This window comes from Micropterus salmoides, unplaced genomic scaffold (assembly GCF_014851395.1).
Source record: "Micropterus salmoides isolate LMB-PRFRI ecotype aquatic unplaced genomic scaffold, ASM1485139v1 Ms_hic_scaffold_8, whole genome shotgun sequence".
NCBI lineage: Eukaryota > Metazoa > Chordata > Actinopteri > Centrarchiformes > Centrarchidae > Micropterus > Micropterus salmoides.
In genome coordinates this window covers 32067295-32085486 of record NW_024044570.1, presented here as the reverse complement: position 1 = coordinate 32085486, position 18192 = coordinate 32067295, and the positions used below count along the sequence as shown (strand labels likewise).

Sequence of the window (18192 nt, the reverse complement as noted above, 5' to 3'; positions counted from 1 at the left end):
CACTATCTTCAGCACCCTTAGCAGTAGCAACCAATGGTGTGTGACCAGTGGTCTGCAGAAAAAAGATTCATCTGCATCCTGCAAGCCTGCAGGTTATGCACCTTCAAGGTGCTTAGAGGTGTACCCTCCAAGGGCATTCAGGCGTTCATCTGTTTCTCATCTATTTTAATTAGCAAGGAAGCTAAATTTAACTTTAAAGATATGATGTTCAGTGTGATAAAATGCAAAATAATTAGTGTTAATTAATTAATGTAGTGTACACAATGAATTTATGTACAATTTGTCAATGTCAGTATTGGCAATATTTAAAATGCATTGACAATCATGCCGTTTCTGTTGTCAAAATTATGCAGACAAACTCAGAAGGGTAATTAGACAAAGTATAATGTAAATGGCTGTCAATGAGGTTAATGTAACCAGCTAGATTCAGAGAACATCCATCCATCCATCCATCCATCCATCCATCCATCCATCCATCGTACAGGGTCGCGGAGGGCTGGAGCCAATCCCAGCTTACATTGGGCGAAAGGCGGGGTACACCCTGGACAGGTCGCCAGTCCATCACAGGGCCACACATAGACAAACAACAACTAACACTTACACCCACACCTAAGGACAATTTTGGAGACACCAATTGACCTAGCCTGCATGTCTTTGGATGGTGGGAGGAAGCTGGAGCACCCGGAGAGAACCCACACGGACAACATGCAAACTCCATACAGAAAGGCCACTTCTGTTGTATAAAATAGTCACATCCTGTGTCTTGCTGGTTCCAGCACTTAACTGAAGCTACAACAACTTGATAATGGTGTAATTTGCATAGGTACAAACAATTTCCAGGTGACTTAGCTTAGGAAAAGTATTCCGACTGATGCTCCTACACTATTAGATTTCAATTTGTGATGTTCAGGGAACAAATGAATGTTAATAGTATAGTGAAATATTCAAAACCAAGGTGCCATAGTTTAGTGGCTGTGTGGCATATGGGGTATTTACCCACTCACTTGTAGCTATGTGCTATGTTATATGTTGTACATACCCTTTATTGGGCATCTTTCTGAATTTAATATAAAAGGCACAAGAGCAACTGTGGGCCTGCGCTGTGTTCTTCGGTTTGAAGTTACACCAGAGAATATCAGTAAAGCCACTTTTCCTTTATTCTTTCAGAATAAAACCACTCTCCCTTAATATGTTCATCCCGTCCATGTGTGATTTGTGGGTGCAACAGCTGCAACATTCAACAGATCAACATTCAACATATCAAAGAGACAGATTAAATATTTTGTTCATCATTCTATACACAATTCCCTGTAATTTATATAATCAGGACATATTTGGGAACGTCTTTAGTAATATTGAACCCACTATGGTAGAGTGGAAGAGGTTACTCAGAAAGTGCCTCCAGCCACATAAAAACAGTCAATGCTGCAAGATCATTTTCAGAGAAGAATTCTTGCAGATTTTGTCTCTGTCCACATCCCCTGAAGCATTCAGTCTTTGTAAAGAGAGACAGGAGAATACATACATTGTTCTGTCCTTCTATACCTACCTGAAAACTTATTCCAGCTCACCACACCTAATGACAAAACACCACAACGGTTCATGTGTAAAATGTAGGTTCAGTTTTTTATTTTACGTGAAATTATCTGGTAGTGTTTTCCCATTTAGCAGTGGTAGATCCACAGAAAGGAATTTACCACCACAACAAATTTAATGTGAAATTGACATAAAATAATTTTAATCGTAATAATTATTCGATTACGATTAAAATCATTTTAGCACTAGAACCTTGACTCGAATCCTACCTTAGGCCGAAACATACAGGTAGGCCTACAAACCCAAACCTTTTCTATATATTCCGGTGCATTCTTAGATGCAGAACCTCTGTAGAAGTGTCACTCACAGGTATGATTATGAAGTCTGTCATCATCATGAACACTAAGTTTTGCTTATATTTTAGATAACATGTCTGATTAGAGTTTGCTTCCTGAATGATTTGGTATGCTTTGAAACTGGAGCAGCATACACGGGTTCTGCCAACCTGACCCACAGCATGTATAGCTAAATCACAGTAAATTCTGTCACTGCATTACCACAATGCTTGCAGAAGTAGAAATATGACTTAAGTCTGGCTTTGATGGTGAATTAGTTAATTTAGTGCGGTTAATCGTTGCAATGTAAGAAGTGGCAAGCCAGCAGTGCACCTATAGCTTACTGTTATGCTGTGAGTGAGTGACCTTCACCTATAGCGTAGAGGGGTTTTGCCTCTAAAAGGATGGGAGGAGGGCCACAGGAACGAGGCAAAACGTGTCCAGCCAGCAGAAGTGCTTCCTTCAGAAAAGATTCCTCTCTCACTATCCTCCAAAAACATGTGCACTTGAGAGCCAGTATAAAGATTGCAGGGTCGCCACATGGATGAAGATCAAGCACAAAATTTACTCAGGCAGCTGTGAACATGAGTCAAACTGCTCATACATATTTTAGTTTTAAGGCAATGTTCAAAATCACAACTGTATACTACTAGTAGAGAATTTGTACATTTTAAAAAATAACCCTGCCTAAGTGGGTATGGGCAATGGATGGATGGACCTTCCCTACTATCTGTTGGACGAAGCTGGAAGCAAATAAAAAAAAGTGTATTAATTTTACCCAACATTTCATCAAAAACATCAAAAACTAGTTACAACACTTTCCAAAAGAGTCAGGTTCTCTGAGGTGTTATAGACCTTGAACTTGTTAATAGAACAGCTAAGAAGAACTTCACTATGAAGATAAATAGTAAACTGGCGATGAAGATTTGATCAACTTTAACTATAGATATTGTGTCCCTATCCACAGGCAGTACTACTGGTTGATAGGCAGGTTGTATTTGTACTAAGGAAACTTAGGTGTCAGCATTAGTGCCATGTGCTCAGGCAGGTTCAGGTTAAGGACACAAAGGCAGAAGAGGTATTTTCTCTCTGAACAAACTTAGAGCAGTGTCCAAATTCAACAAACAAAAAGAACAAAGGTAATCTGCAGGTCAGCAAAATACAAAGTCCATAAATAGAGAATAATCCAGGAGGTCAGGCCATAAATAAATAACAATTCTAAAGGTGGCAGGCAAGCAGACCAGCAAGGACAAATCAGAAATGACATTTATACACTGGCTAATGAGGAGGGTGGGAGCTCAAACAGGTCAGCACACAGACACAGGCAAGCAAAGTGATTGACTGGACGGTCAACAGAATAATGAAGAATATACCTAAATAATCATAAACACAAGCAGACACAGACCATAACCATATATACAACCAAACAGGCTGAGGTGATGAACTAAGACAGGACACACAGGCAGAATTAAAATAACCAGGACAAGCACACTGAACCAAAACCTTAGAAACACAGACCAAACAGACCATCTCAAAATAAAACAAGGAAACAGACAAAGATCAGAAAACAGAGAACATAGAGCAGAGCAGGTCAAACCGTGACATTAGGAAGTCCTTACCCTCTTCTGTGTCCAGAAGAATGGGGTACTTACAAGCTTTATATGACCTTATTTATGTGAAATTCGATAAAATAATTCACAATCAAATGCAGTTACGATCATATATATTGAACAAATACTGAATTAAAGGTTAAACATTTCTTAAATAAAACTGTTCATGTATTCTTATATTTATGAAATGCAGTTAAGACAATAAGGCACATTAATTACAAATGTAAAGAGTTAACCCCACAACCAAAACAAAAAAAGACAAAAAAAGATTGGAACTTTTTAAAATATGTACAGTATGTGGAAGTACCAATTGTATATAGTCAAAATATATTACCAATTTACCCATTTAAAACCAAACAAAACCAAAACCAAAGCTGTGCATTCCTCAAGATTTTATAAATAAAAAATGTTTTAATTAGCATCTATCCAAAGCGACTTAAAATTGCTATATGTGTGTGTGTGTGAGTTCACACACCTCTGGAGCAACTGGGAATTTTTTATTTATTTATTTATTTTTAATCTGTCCTGCCCGGCAGCCTGGTATGAGTATGAGGAGCTGGATACCATATTGTGCCAGACAGATTTTACTTACAGATTAGCGGGCTTGGGGCGGAGAGAAAAACAAACAACAAACAACAAACAAAGACACAAAAAAACAACAAACACACAAACAAACAAAAACAATGAGACAACCAGCGAACAGCAGCAATAAAAACAGCTGACATAGGAAGAAAACCAGAAAAAAATCAGGCAACATAAATAAACAACACAGCACCGCCATGAGAACTGAAATAATAACAATTTGCCTAATTTAAATAAGTAACTGAATGAAAAACATCAAGAATAATTCTACCAGGGAGAACCTTTGTGTGTGTGTCTATATGTGAGACTGTGTGTGTCTGAGTGCCTGTGGGTGAGTGCGTCTGTATGTGTATGTGTTTGTATATGTTTGTGTACATAAGCCTGTTACGGAATGTAGCCTAGTTCGTAGTGAGAGTGGGATGCCACAACCGCGCCATACCGACTCCAGCAACAGGCAGGCAAGACCCCCAGTAGCCAATAGGGGTGGGAGAGAAGTCGACTCCCAGTGAATGAAGACAATTTTGTAATTATCCTTATGACTCTGCATTATTTTACTTGCTGTGTAGGCCTACCAACCAATCCACTCTTTTTTACCTGTTAAAATACATGTAAATGGCCAATATTCCTCAATAAATGCAGTATCTCACTTGCCAGAAAATGATTGAAACCTTTATTGACTGTAAGGTTATTTCTGCCCTGAAATTGATTTCATTCAGAAGAGTTATATTTGACAGATTATAGCTCACCTGGTACTTTTTACCTCTTAAAAATACTTTAAATGGCCAATACAACCCATAAAATGCAGTAGGCTATATACTTGCCAGAAAGTGATTGAAGAGACTGGGCAATACCGCTCCAGCAGAGGCGATCACTTTTCGGCACGACACCTGGCACCCCACCACCGCGGAACGGGCAACCAAACCGCCAAAATGCCACGCAATCATCAACATCAGCGCACAAGTGACGAACCCAACCCGCACACCGCACAAGCACAGTGACACCCACCGCCAGGCATTATGGCAAACCATTAGTGCCAAAAAACATCACTCTTGTAGCACAGCACGCCCTCCGGCCGCCATGCAACGCCAGCCAAAACAGGACGAGGCAAAATCAACTAGCCCAGCTGTATGTCACTGCCAAACCACCCAGCTGTCAAGGGCCAAGAACCCCAGTCACACGCCCAGAATAAACCCAGAGCACAGCTCCGCCCCGCACACATCCTGCACATCTGGACAACTAACTACCTCAGTCTCCAGAGGATTCCGACAACCGTCCGACAGAGAAACTGGAGCACGGATCTGAGGTCAACGAGGCAAATCAGGGACGCAAACTAGTCCCCCCAAGCTAACCAGGAAATGCCTCCCCTGGACTCCACTGCACAAACTAACGTCCAGCAGCCCCCCAGAGACCCTGTACAGAAAAAAAACAATGCATCGGCAATCGCCCCACAATCCCATCGCAGCCCTCTGAACCGCAACCAGACCGAACCGCGCCACGCCCAGAGAACCCACCCCCAGTAGCCAGGGCACATGTTCTGGGGAGAGCTGCACCCCGCCCCAAGGGAGAACAGCTGAGAGCCGTGCCGGGGAGCGATAACGCGGGAAAACCAGGGCCGACAGTCCACCAGCCCAGCCGTGCTGGTTTCACATTTCAATTAAAATCACTTTTATTTATATAGCGCCAATTCACAACAACAGTTATCGCATTGCACTTTTCATATAGAGCAGGTCTAGACTGTACTCTGTGATATTATTTCCACAGATTCAACTATAAAATAATAATTGTAGCAGCGGGTGGTGAGCAGGAACATGAAGGCAGCAGGTGACTCGCAACCACAGATCCAGACCCCACAGCTCCAGAGCCAGAAACACCTGTAGAAAGAGACAGGAAGAAAGAGTCGAGGGACGAGAAAGCACAGGACTACATGAAAGGGAAGAAGTTGAGTTAGTAACATGCATTAATAGAATGTGGTTGCATATAGATGGAGAATTCATGTTTCACAGATTCACGTGGTTCCTTTCTGTGTAATGAAATTAGAACAGCAGCCAACCTAAACGAAACAGCCCTGCCATAAAATCTATTCTATCTACCTGTACGAAGCTTATAATGCTCAGACGATATTCAGGCTGAGATGTGTTAATAATAATAATAATAATAATGTGTTGTGTTGTCTGAAGATATTAAATATAGAAATGTCAAAATACATTATTCATTTAGCTGACGCTTTTTTCCAAAGCAACTAGGGGTTTAGAGTCTTGCTCAGGGACAAATTGTTGTGTCACAGTGGGGAAATGAACCCGGGTCTACCACACCAAAACCATGCGTCTTATCGACTGGAGTGGGCTTTAAAAACGTTGCATAATGTCTTCTGTGGCCCTGGGGTAGTTTTCAAGTCTGAGAAGATCATGATGATGTCATTGGAAATTTCTGGGTTTTGGACATTTAAAAAAATACAGGTGTCATAAGGGTAAAGGTAATGCGCTCAGCAGGCTATTTTGACGGTTTGTTGTTAAAAGGACCATGGTTCCTACTCAGTTGTTTCATGTAGGCCCAAATGATGATTACGTCTGTGTTTCTGTTTGGAATATTCATGATCTCATCATCTTCCCTCAGTGGTGCAAGCAGCGTCCCATACTGATCCCAACAGAGTCCTTTAAAACACATTGGCAGGATGTGTTAATCATAGCCCAATTATTAAATAGTGACTAAAGTCAAGATGCAAAGTGCATTAGCATATCTGAAACAGGTGTTTAGTAGGGTGCTGCATCCTGAGGTAAAATGGTACAAAAATGTTTAGGGCACAGACTTTGCACTCAAGAAACGTTTGAGTCTCCCCTACTGTAATAAAACCTAACACAAATTCATTGGCACTTTTTTTCTGGGCATCCATTTCACAGGTAGAGCATGACTCTTTAAATGTTTTCACTCAGAGTTTACACTTTTTTTGTTCGGTAGTTAATTAATAAGTTTCATTTTTGTGGCACTATAAACCGGAAAACTTTAATTTTTAATGGGTAAACTGTCTAACTTCCGGTCTAGTTTTGGCTAACAGGGGCTAGCTTGATGCAGCTTCTAGCAGGTAGTTAAACAGCTTGCGTGTTTGGTGTAATTATGGTGACAATGACAGGAACAGACTGGTCATAACAGCCCCGCTAATTACCCTACCTCTGAAAAACTAAACGGACACGAGAGACAAGACAACTCACTTCTGTATTTCTTTCCTCTCAAAGCTACACGAAGCTCGCTGCATCATTAAAGGACCAGAAATGAAGGCAGGCAGTGACGGCAGCGCGGCTCTGCTGAAAGATGTGTTTTGGCAGATCTGAGTTGAGCAGGAGGCAGGCGGCCCCTGGTGGGAGCTGAGAGGACAGAGTCACACTGCACAATCTGAAAAGTAGGATGACAGCCACACCGGGGAAACTCGCTCATCATTAGACATGTCCCCATTGTGCCCAATTTACTGTAAAAGGCATAATGGTGAAATCATTATTTTGCTGCTGGAACACCATCCAGGACCTAACATTTGTAAACAGCGTCATCAAAATGCATTAGCCTAAACCTGCACAGAGGGAGGCTTATGAGGAGTTTATCTGAATGGCTTGTTTGCATAAATGTCAAATTACAAAACAAAAAAATGTTACCACTGACCACGTTCGCCAATTGCACATATTTTAATTTGGGGAGAGAAATAACCACTAGTCATATTTATTTCAAGTTTGAACAGATAGCCTAGTTTAACAGATAATGAACAGAGCAAGAAATAGCCCAGGCTAGAAGTTTTCCACTGAGAGTAAATCACCATTTTATGACACCCAGTTCAGCAGCCTATAAAATAAATTGCTCGTTTTATAGTTTTTCTCAATAGGCTGGTTCCAGTGGGCAGGCAAGGCATTTAAGAGACAGACAGGCTGGTGTTAACATTAGAAATGACACAGGAAAATGAAATGCAGAAAATGGCGGCACTTGAATGAAAAGCTAAGTGTTCACTGGTAAAGACTGGAAATGTTTTCCCAGTAGGTCTACATGTAAAAAGCTTTCTTTATCAGTTTAAGAAGTCGTTTTATTGTGTGTTGGCTACAAAGGAGAAGATGCTTAGGCGCCAAAGATGGTCGGGTCAGCTCTCATTTTGACTTGATATAGCAGATAACAACCATGGATAACAGATCAAACAAATGGATCGGTACCATGTAATAATGCAAAATGTTCATTGTTTTAGATGTTTTTCATGTTATTCCCGACACACTTTAGTTATAACAAAAGACGGGCCTACAATTAATCTTGTTAAACATAAAACATTTCACATTATAATGTGACTTATATTGTAATGATGTTATAACAAGAAACTTTTATAACTTGTTTCTAACATGAAATGTCTCCCATTATAACAATATAAGTTTGCAGAAGGGCTGGTACAAGAAAGAGTGTCTGCAGGCAACAGTGAAACATGGTGGAGGTTCCTTGCAAGTTTTCGGGTGACTTTCTGCAATTATGATAACATTGGTATGTTAATGCAATGCTGACTTCTGTATTTGACTAAAGCTGCATTAAATTAGTAAACTTTGATAGATTTATTATGCTCACGACAATGAGCACTGTGCTCATTGTCTTGTCTTTGATGTTCAATTCTACCATCTTTTAGTAGAATATTAACTTATTTTTAACTCAACGCAAAGCCCCAGCAACTTGTTTCAATAGGAAGAGCAAGCTGTATGTAAACTCAGGGCATAGCACTCTCGGCACGACTCACTGCTGCTCCTTCAGCTCATTGCTTCGAGCGTGCAGTAATAACTGAAGGCATCCCAGATGAGGCTATTCAGCAGTGTTTAGCCACTCTGATCTCTGGACTATGGCGGCTGGACAGTAACAGGGCAATGTTCAAGAAGACTTTGAATAACAACCTGAAACAATTAAAAAAGGACAAAAACAGAATTCTATATCACACACTTGACCAGTTGGATTAAAGGGGTTGCCAACTTTAAAATGTTATTGTATTTTTCACAAAGAATTATAACTTCATGGTTCATGTCTTTGGGTACCCTTAAAGGCAAACGTTGAAAGGTTACTTATTGTACACTAAATGACTGAACGTGGCAGCCTCATTTAGTTAAACAGCTACTATAAAGAGAAAAACCTTATTGATAAATGTTTAAAACGATTGATATCAAAATATTGACAGCAATAGAACACGCTTGTCTGTTGAACCATTGACCACTACTCCTGCATGCCATGTGTGCTTGTTGATTCCTAATCAGACAGTAACACCTGTATTTTAAGTATATCAACAAAGACAACGATGACTGAAGCAAAAAGATTTTTTTTTTAATTCAAAGTTAATCTTGACATAGTACACCATCAATTCATAATTTGACACTTACCAATAAGAGTCACCAAGAAGGAACCCGCTTTTTGTGACAAAGTACATAGGGCTTGGTCACATTGAAACTCACTGAGAACTAGGGGGTGGGAACGACCGCAAACTGTTAAGACACACATGAATACATCCAAACATAATCATTTTCCCAGTCCTCATATTGTTGTATATTGCACAGTGCAGTTGCTACATGTCAATCTAGTGTAGCAAAAAAAAAGAATCAAGGAAATACAATAAAATAATAAAGCCACACATGTCTACACATATTTAGAACAGTAACAGTTTCAATTTAGCAATCATGTCTACATATTTGTGTCTAAATACAATAAATGTCAACCCGATAATTAGATAGTTGTGGTACAAAATCTACGTAAAATGTGTCTTAGAAGTCAAATATTTCTTTTTTCAGCCCAGTACCCAAATGAGATGGTCACACTCGTGTTTGTTGAGTTGGCAGTTTTGTCATGAGGTCCCAGGAATTGAAGGCCCACAGGGACCAAAACCTTCATTTCTGAAAGATAGACTACAGCCAAATCTCTCTCTATTTGCCATATCCATTTTTTTGTTAAGAGGGACAATAAGATGAATTTCCCTGCTTTTATTTATACTTTAGACTGCTGAGCGCCATGTGCTTGTTGAGCTTTGACTGTAGGACTGTGACCCACATGTGACTTTGATGATGCAACTGTCAGCATTAAGGCTGCAGGGAGGTGGGATTATCTATCCTAAGCAATCAACCCAAAGTGGTGGGGGATTAGGGCATGGGACTCACTGAGGTGGGACATGTGTTCATCTCGTCACAAGTGCTGAGCTGACGGAAAGAACAGACATATGATGACAGATGAGAGGCTGCACACCACAGGATGAAAACAACATTTTCCTTTAAGTAAAGTACAGATGAGTGTGCCGTGACACACCTATCGGTTCTAATTTTAGGCTGCACACCACGTTGAACAGTGCATCCTCTCTTTTGTCTAAGGACCATCAACACAGTAGCATATTAGACGAGTACACAAAATACACCCATTACAAGCAATGTAGTAAAACCATTACAATGTAATACATTAAGTAGGGGTGTCCTGCAAAAAATATTTGCTCAGTTTCATGTTACAGTAAGACATTGTACATGTTACTATGACATTATTTCGCATTACTAGATAATTATTATTATTTTTATTTTTTTACAAGAAATGTTTGTTATATCAATAAACATCTCTTAAAAACAGAAGTATCTAGAATTAATGGGAAAATACGTCATAACATGAAAAATCTCTTGTTAGAACGTGAAAAGGATCTTGTGAAAACTCAGAAACAAGAAAGTTAGCAAATTTTTTTTTGGTCACAGTGGCAATATGCTGCCATAGTTGAGGATGGGACAACTTTGGACCTAAATGTTGAGTATGATTGAGAGATAAAGCATTTTGAAGAAACCCTGAAACACAACCTATGGTAATAGCTGCATACAAGATCTATCAACATCCCATCACAAAATGAGAGCAAATGCTGTGTAGCCATCAGAAATGCAACAAATAACTCATTTGCAAACCAAAAACAGATGTCTCGAGTTCCACAAATACATTCACGTTGAGAATAAAGCTTTGTATTTGTGTTTATTCAGGCCCTATGTTTTTGAGTACTGCACGGTGTTCTTGGTGAGCGCAATAAGTCCCTGACTTGTACTTTCTTAGGATTCTGTAAAAAAGATTGTTTTTAGACCTCATCTTAGTCAAACAAATAACTTTGGGGTTTTGTGAGCTGATCCCCTTAGAAGGAAATAGTCTACAAATTTTCAGACTGCTTTGATATCAATGCAAGACGTCATCTGTCAGCCACTTGTTTGAAGAAAGGCACTAGTTGTACAGTACGGAGAGTTGCAAATACAGTCCAATAACGGAAATAAAAGCCATGTCATCAGAAGAAAAACGATAATACATTAACACCACACTGGTTACAGAATCCAAGAGTGAACCCAGCCTACATTTCAAATACTGATGCTAAATGCACACGCACAAAAACACACACACACACACACACACACACACCAAAAAGCAACAGAATAACTAAATAATAAGAGAAAACTCATAACTTCCATTACAGCAGTTTACAATCACTTCAAAACAACAAAGCCAATATACAGAGGCACTAGCATATAGGAATAGCATTCAATATACTCCAAAATAGAACCCACTTCTATTGTCTCTAGTTTTCAGAACTACAATACAAGAGAGGGAGAATGCAGGCTAGAATGAGATTAATCCTCTAAATTCACAGCTACGAAGTGGCAGATAATCAGTACATAGCAGCTTATTATCTATACATTCCAAATACAATTTGCCAAACATAGCTCAGAAAAATAAAACCTCAACCTCATTTTTAAAATAGAGATCTCACAATATATTCCAATGGTAGTAACTGCAACAGTATGCTGGAGGTGAAAGGAGAAATTGTATCGACCATGCTTCAGAAATGATTAATGAACAGTCTTTGGTGCTGATTGGAGTAAAAATACCAGCTGATATGACAGGTAAATACACAGCTCTACTACACACTGGAAATCAAAAACACAAAATCAAGGCTATGCATCCACCCTGAAGGAATGTATCAAAACTGACAACAGGCTTCAATACATGGACAAAAGTTTTGCCTCACACAAATATTTGAAACAATTACCGATACAGATCTAACACTCAACAGCCCAGCAGTGATACTGTAAGTTTATAGGTTATTTCAAACACTGAGAAGCATTTAAAAGTAAAAACATAAAACAATCTTTTTTTTTTAAGTCTATGCCACTCCCAAAAAACTAAAACATAAAATGCATTAATGCAAGTCCAGCCTAAACGCTAAATAAAAACACAGCAACCCAGAGGCTATCTAGATTGTATTGCAGTTACAGTAAACAGTGACAATACTGTTATGAATTAAGTACTATAGTGAATAGAAATCGATTATCAAAATATCAAATCACTCTTTATGTACATAAAAAGCTCATTCAGTCAAAGCCCTAAATGTGCAGCCTCTAGCTAAAGTAAATCAATACTCTGAGTCACAAAGCAAACTGAAGTCCAACATTTGCCAATATTAAAACATAACCACAAGCATTATCCTCATATATATCCAATAAGCCCATCGTGTTCAGAGTCTGAAGGTTAAGTGCTGCAAACCCATTTAAATGTACAATCTATAAGCTCCTGAAGTAACGTCATAGACTCTGGTTTTAAGGCACTAGGAGACGGCAGCAGTAAAGTCTGCCTCAAACGATGACAGGAGCATTCAATCCTGGTTAATACAGACTTGGATGGCTTAACAAACAGATCTGACCGGCTAGCACATGCTACAAGGCAACAAAGATAAAGGGAAGGGGGAAGGCTGATGGGCCTGACAGCGATTACAACAAATGATTTCCAGCCTGTAATTGGATCCTATTCTCTTAACACTACTCAAACAACAAATGACAGGAGGTAATGTGCAAAGGACACATTCTTAATTAAAATGTCCATGTCATCATATGTGAATTCATTCACTTTTGTGATGCTCTCTTATAAAGCTTTGCAGTTTAATCAATCACTGTTTCCTCCGTTGGCTGCCATGATTTCGCAGGAGGTTTTCCAGAGTTGAAGTTGCTCTGACAATCAAATATGATCACCGACCTCCAGATTACAGAGGCTGTGTCACCATAAAACATCATCTTCAGCACTGTTACTCTTCTTTATCCACCCCCCATGTTACATTTTTATCCATCATCCGCTTGTTAACCATATTTTCTTCTTCCTCATCATAAGTGTCCGTTTTGTGCTCTGCTGCTAGCTCTACCTGCCCAGGTCGCAGCCCCAGTCCATTTCCTGTTGCCCCTCCTCACAAGAAGGTACTGCTGCGGCCCCGCCCTGCTCCTCAGATATAAGAGAACTGGGGGTGGTGGCTGAGCTTCGTGGGGCTCAGAGGGAAGCCTGTGTAGGCGGCCGGGGAGGCCATGTAAGGGTGAGGAGGGGGGAAGGGAGGCTTGAACTGGTGGGGGTGGTGGGCATAGCCAGGCTGGTGATGTGGGTGGATGGTCGGGGAAGGAAGGAGCCTGTGAGGATGGGGAGCGGGGTGTCCAGGGTGGTGGGGGTGGGTGCTGATGCCCAGGGTAACCTGGTGAACTATAGTGCCTCCCTGGGGGTGGGAGAGACTGTAGCTGTGCTGGAGGAGAGGGGGAGGAGGAGGGCGAGAGGGCAGGATGGTGTGGGGGTGGTGAGCGGCGGTGAGGGGGCCACTGGGAGGGTAGGACAGCAGGGTGTGTGTGGGCAGGCCTTGGCTGTGAGTGTGCGGGCCGGCCGAAGTGTGCGTGGGGCTGCTGTGCGGCAGGTGTGTGAAGGTGTGTGTGTGGACAGTAGGGGGGATGTAGGCGTGCGGTCGCAGCGGCCCATAGTTGCCGTTCCACTCTTTGTTGCTGTGGTTTGAACCGTACGGCTGTACCTGAGAGAGAACAGACGAGAACAATCCGTTTAACACCGCTACATTAGGCAGTCTGTTGAAGAAATGGTTTGACATTTTGGGAAATATGCTTATTCGCTTTCTTGCTGAGAGTTAGATGACTGATACCACTCTCGCATCTGTCTGTTCAATATGAAGCTGGCAGCTGGTTAGCTTAGTTTAGCAGCTAGCTTAAACATTTAAATCCAGCCCTTGCTTCAGGAACTGACCGGAGACATGTACACAATTTACTGTATCAGACCAATTATGAAATAACTCAACTGTGTCAATTCTGCATTATATATATATGCTAATTTACATATATAGTATGTTCTCTGGAGGCAAGACTTAAACTGCCTTAGTAACTAAGTATCAGAATATCTGTGGGATTTTCACATCTGTCTGCTTCCAACAGCTCCCACAACATAGCCTTTGGGTTCAGACTTTTCCAAACTTTACCAAAGGAAATACGGTTTCTTGCTACCCACACCTGATTTTGCAAGCAGTTGTGTAAGCTCATTAAAATACAACTTCATATGACACCAAGCAACACAGCCCCCATTATTTTCAAGTCAGGAAAAAAAACTAAACAAACAAAAAAACAACACAACACTAGTTTCAGAAAGAAAATTTCCAAACTTCTACTGCAAATCACATGCCATCCATTAATGTTCTAGGCCTGGCTACGGACCTTTGAATCTGCCCACTCCAACGAGCTGACTGATTCTAGTCTGGCATCATGACATGGAACAGCAGCTTCTCGGTTAAAAAGCGATCAATCCAATGAGCGCCATGGGGGGGACTAATCATTAGCCAATCAGCACCACGGGCGGGACCAACGCTGCTGTCAAGCTGTGCGCCGGAACCGAGGAGGAGAAATAACAATGGCGACTGCTACAGACTAGAGAGGCGCTGCTGTTGAGGCTGTTCTAAATCGATTGAAAGTAAGCAGTTTGTTTTTACTTTGTTCCACTCTTCCACTCACCCCTGCAAAATCAGTATGTTGTAATGGCTTCACATCAGTGTCAACTTAAAATGCCAGGTTCAAACAAATTCATTGGTCTTGAGTGGAGGTAATGTCAGAAGATGAAGTGTAACAATTGTCCAATATCCGTCAATTACTATTCACAAATACATTTTCAGTGTTCAGCTCCGGTATAATCCCCCATATTTTAGAGGGAGAAAGGATAAGAACTGACCTGTCCAAAGCCCAGAGGGTGCTGCTGCTGTCCCGTCACCTTTTGCTGCCGGGACAGGAGGGGGGCGGATGGGAAGAGGGGGACGGATGAGGGAGTGCTCTGTTGTCCTACGAAGTTGCAGCGTCCTTTGGACCGGGACCAGGACTCTGAGACTGGGACAGATAAGACAGGAGTAAGTCAGGTGAGGACATATATACTGTAAAACTAGATGCCAGCATTAGTTCACATGACCTGCCAGACAGTGAAGCTACCATCAAGACTTCAAACAACACACAAGCATGCATACCAGAGAGAAACAGAGTCACAAAGTGCATCATATTGTTCAATATAGAGAATATGAAAAATGTTCCTACAAGACATTCATTCCCAACTTGAACTTAAAAAGGAAAATGTTTTTCCACCACCCAGGATTCGACCGTTGACCACTGAAAATATCTCATCTACGTTACATTAACTGATCAAGATGCCCTAAGCCACATGTAAAAATATAGAAATTAAATTGTTTAAGCAACATTGTATTTGCATTAAGTGAGGCGGACCTTGTAGTTGCATTAATAAGGTCAATGTGTAGCACTTTACAATGCCATAATTTACAGAGTTTAATATTATGGTGGCTGTGGTGACCTTTAGGATGAACTTTTGCAAAGTGAATTATAAATAGAACAAGCACAGAATCCTCATGTGGAGCAGAGTATCTTCACAAAGCAGCTAAAGGCTACAGAAGGACTAAAGAGCAGCATATTATGTGACTGGTCGTAGTGGGTCCCAAACGCCTGAGGACACCACCAAACACAAAATATTTGCAGATATTTCAGAAATGCAAATATGAATTTGAAAAAAGGGCTGTGCAATGCACAGCACAAACAACCCAAACCCTAACCAGGCAAACCTGAGGGGAAAACAATACCTGAAGACAAGTTCATAAAGTTCACCTTTATGTGACACAGCGGCATCTGGATGGAGCCAAGTGAACAAAACCAGTCTAGGTATTTTAAGTACAGTCAAGTAGTTAACAGCTCCAACAATACCTACATTTTACTGACATTAATACTTTCTTTTTAGTTTTTATAACTATATAAACTGCGGATCGGGTGTCTCATCATCGACACGTCGCGATTCCCTCTGAGAACAAGCTGCAGCTGAAAAACCTCACTTACGACCATTATAAGTTTGGGAGTATTTTAGACAGAGACCAAACAACATGTTGCTTTGAAAGCTTGGAAATGCTTTATCACAATTGAGGATTAATTATTTTTTAGGGTGATGACGTTACAGACATCTGAAGCTTACTTCGAAAACCTCAATACAAGCTACGAATGTAGAGAAATGACCTTCAGTACAGCCCTACAATGGATAAAACAGAACAAATACAGTGGTGAATGTGTTGCTGACATGTTTCAACACTGGATCAACTACATGTTGGCAAAAGTATCACTTGATACTGCAGAAGCATGTCACTCCTGGATTGTGTGGAAGAGGTAGTAACAGAGCAGTAACCCTAATGAACAGAGAAAATTACCTTCTTCAAATGAAACGTCTGAGTTAGCTGAGTAGAGGAATGACAACTTAGCAGTGTAACTGTAATTTCTGCTGCTATTAAAGAATCATCCAACTTGTCTTGCACTTTTTCACAGTTGTGAATCTTCCCTAAAACTAGACAAAATCCATGAAGTTGGGGAAAGAAAAAGAAACAGATTGTTGGCACTCAGAAAAGGCACATGAGGAGCAAAGTTGATCCTTGGACTCTGATCTGTATCAGTTTTAAATTCACTCCACCATGAGGAGAACAAAAGGGTGAAAGTTAAATCAGATCAGTGCCTTAGGGCAACTTTTGCTGCATGACAAGAACCAGCAGAGAAAAAAAAAAAAAAAAAAAAATATATATATATATATACACAGGCTCTGACTCAACACCAAATGAAATGCATCCACCTTTCCCTCCACTCTTACTCTCTTGTTCAAAAAAATACATTTGCTGTACTCTGAACTAAACGCTCCCTCTTCTTCCACTGTAAACTATTTCTGGATCACTGATGCAGGCATAACTTGGTGTTGTTGAATGAAGAGGGGTTAGTTTCAGTTAAGATATTCTTTTGAAGGGTTGGTGAGTTACTTAAGGGATTAACAGAGAAAATAAACCCTGAATCATATCACTGCTCAGATGTGGGGAGCTTGTTTTACTCTTTTCTGCGCAGCATCCAAATGCTAAATATAAATCCCAACATTTTTGACAAATTTCAAATGATGCACATATGTAAACATTTATTTTCAATTTTTCTTTGGAAACTTTCCTGAAAGAAAACTGCTATTTTGATGGAGGGAAAGCCATTAAGGAGGACTTTCAGGTAATGTCAGCATTGCCTGCTATGGATGCATTTCTGAGGTATTGGTACAATTTGGCCAGTTCTCTGTTGGTGTCTCTTGATCACCTGTTAAAGCCTCTATGACCCACTAGGGGGCGGTAAGCCCCTACTGCTTCCGTATGACCTGCAATGCAGACATCAGGAAAGCACAGGTGACAGACCACATGACAGGTGGCAGATGAGGACACATTTATGCATGGAGGGGAAAACTTTTCTCGGTGTTGACACACGCTATTTTAGCTTGAAGTGAAAAAAATTGTTATAATCTCACAACAGACATCTCTGTCCATTTCTTTTCACCTATGACATTTATCACATGTATAATCAATAAGTCATACAGTTAAAACAAGCAGAAATATTTGTTCCCTGTTAGAAAGGTAAACGTCCACACTGACCTGTTCTCTGGACACGTTCCTCTGTCCCTTGAGTGTTGTTGTTCTGCACTCTCATTGGTGGAACCACCATTGTCCTGACACCACGGGGACTCCTGCCCTGCACTGCAGGGGAAGGCAGTGGTGCTACCATGGCAGCCAAAGGTGGGCGGTTGTTGTGATTACTGTTGTCAAGGAAACGGTAGGTACTGTTACCACGTGGGGAGGTTGATGTGTCGGACGTGGGGGAACCCTCTACTGTGTCACAGCCGCTCTCGTGGCCGTCGTCCTCGGACATGCTGAACACAAATGAGAAACAACACATTAAGATGGCTGGAACTTAATAGTGTTTTTCTCTTTTAGAACATTACTA

General features: G+C 40.7%; 1 protein-coding gene across 2 annotated transcripts in view; it reads right to left on the bottom strand.

Annotated features, from left to right (window-relative positions):
- Nucleotides 1–9359: 9359 nt before the first annotated feature.
- The window catches only part of LOC119894438 (homeodomain-interacting protein kinase 3-like), a 32568-nt gene continuing 23735 nt past the window's right edge, over nucleotides 9360–18192 (bottom strand). The window contains exons 16-19 of one of the 2 annotated variants that reach the window (XM_038707186.1): nucleotides 17844–18118; nucleotides 17515–17572; nucleotides 15086–15237; nucleotides 9360–13889 (exon numbers count right to left, since the gene is read on the bottom strand). In XM_038707186.1, the coding sequence (XP_038563114.1) occupies nucleotides 13210–13889; nucleotides 15086–15237; nucleotides 17515–17572; nucleotides 17844–18118 (1165 nt within the window). In that variant the 3' untranslated portion in view covers nucleotides 9360–13209. The remainder of the gene's footprint in view (nucleotides 13890–15085; nucleotides 15238–17514; nucleotides 17573–17843; nucleotides 18119–18192) is intronic. The other variant, XM_038707187.1, reaches the window with a different exon arrangement.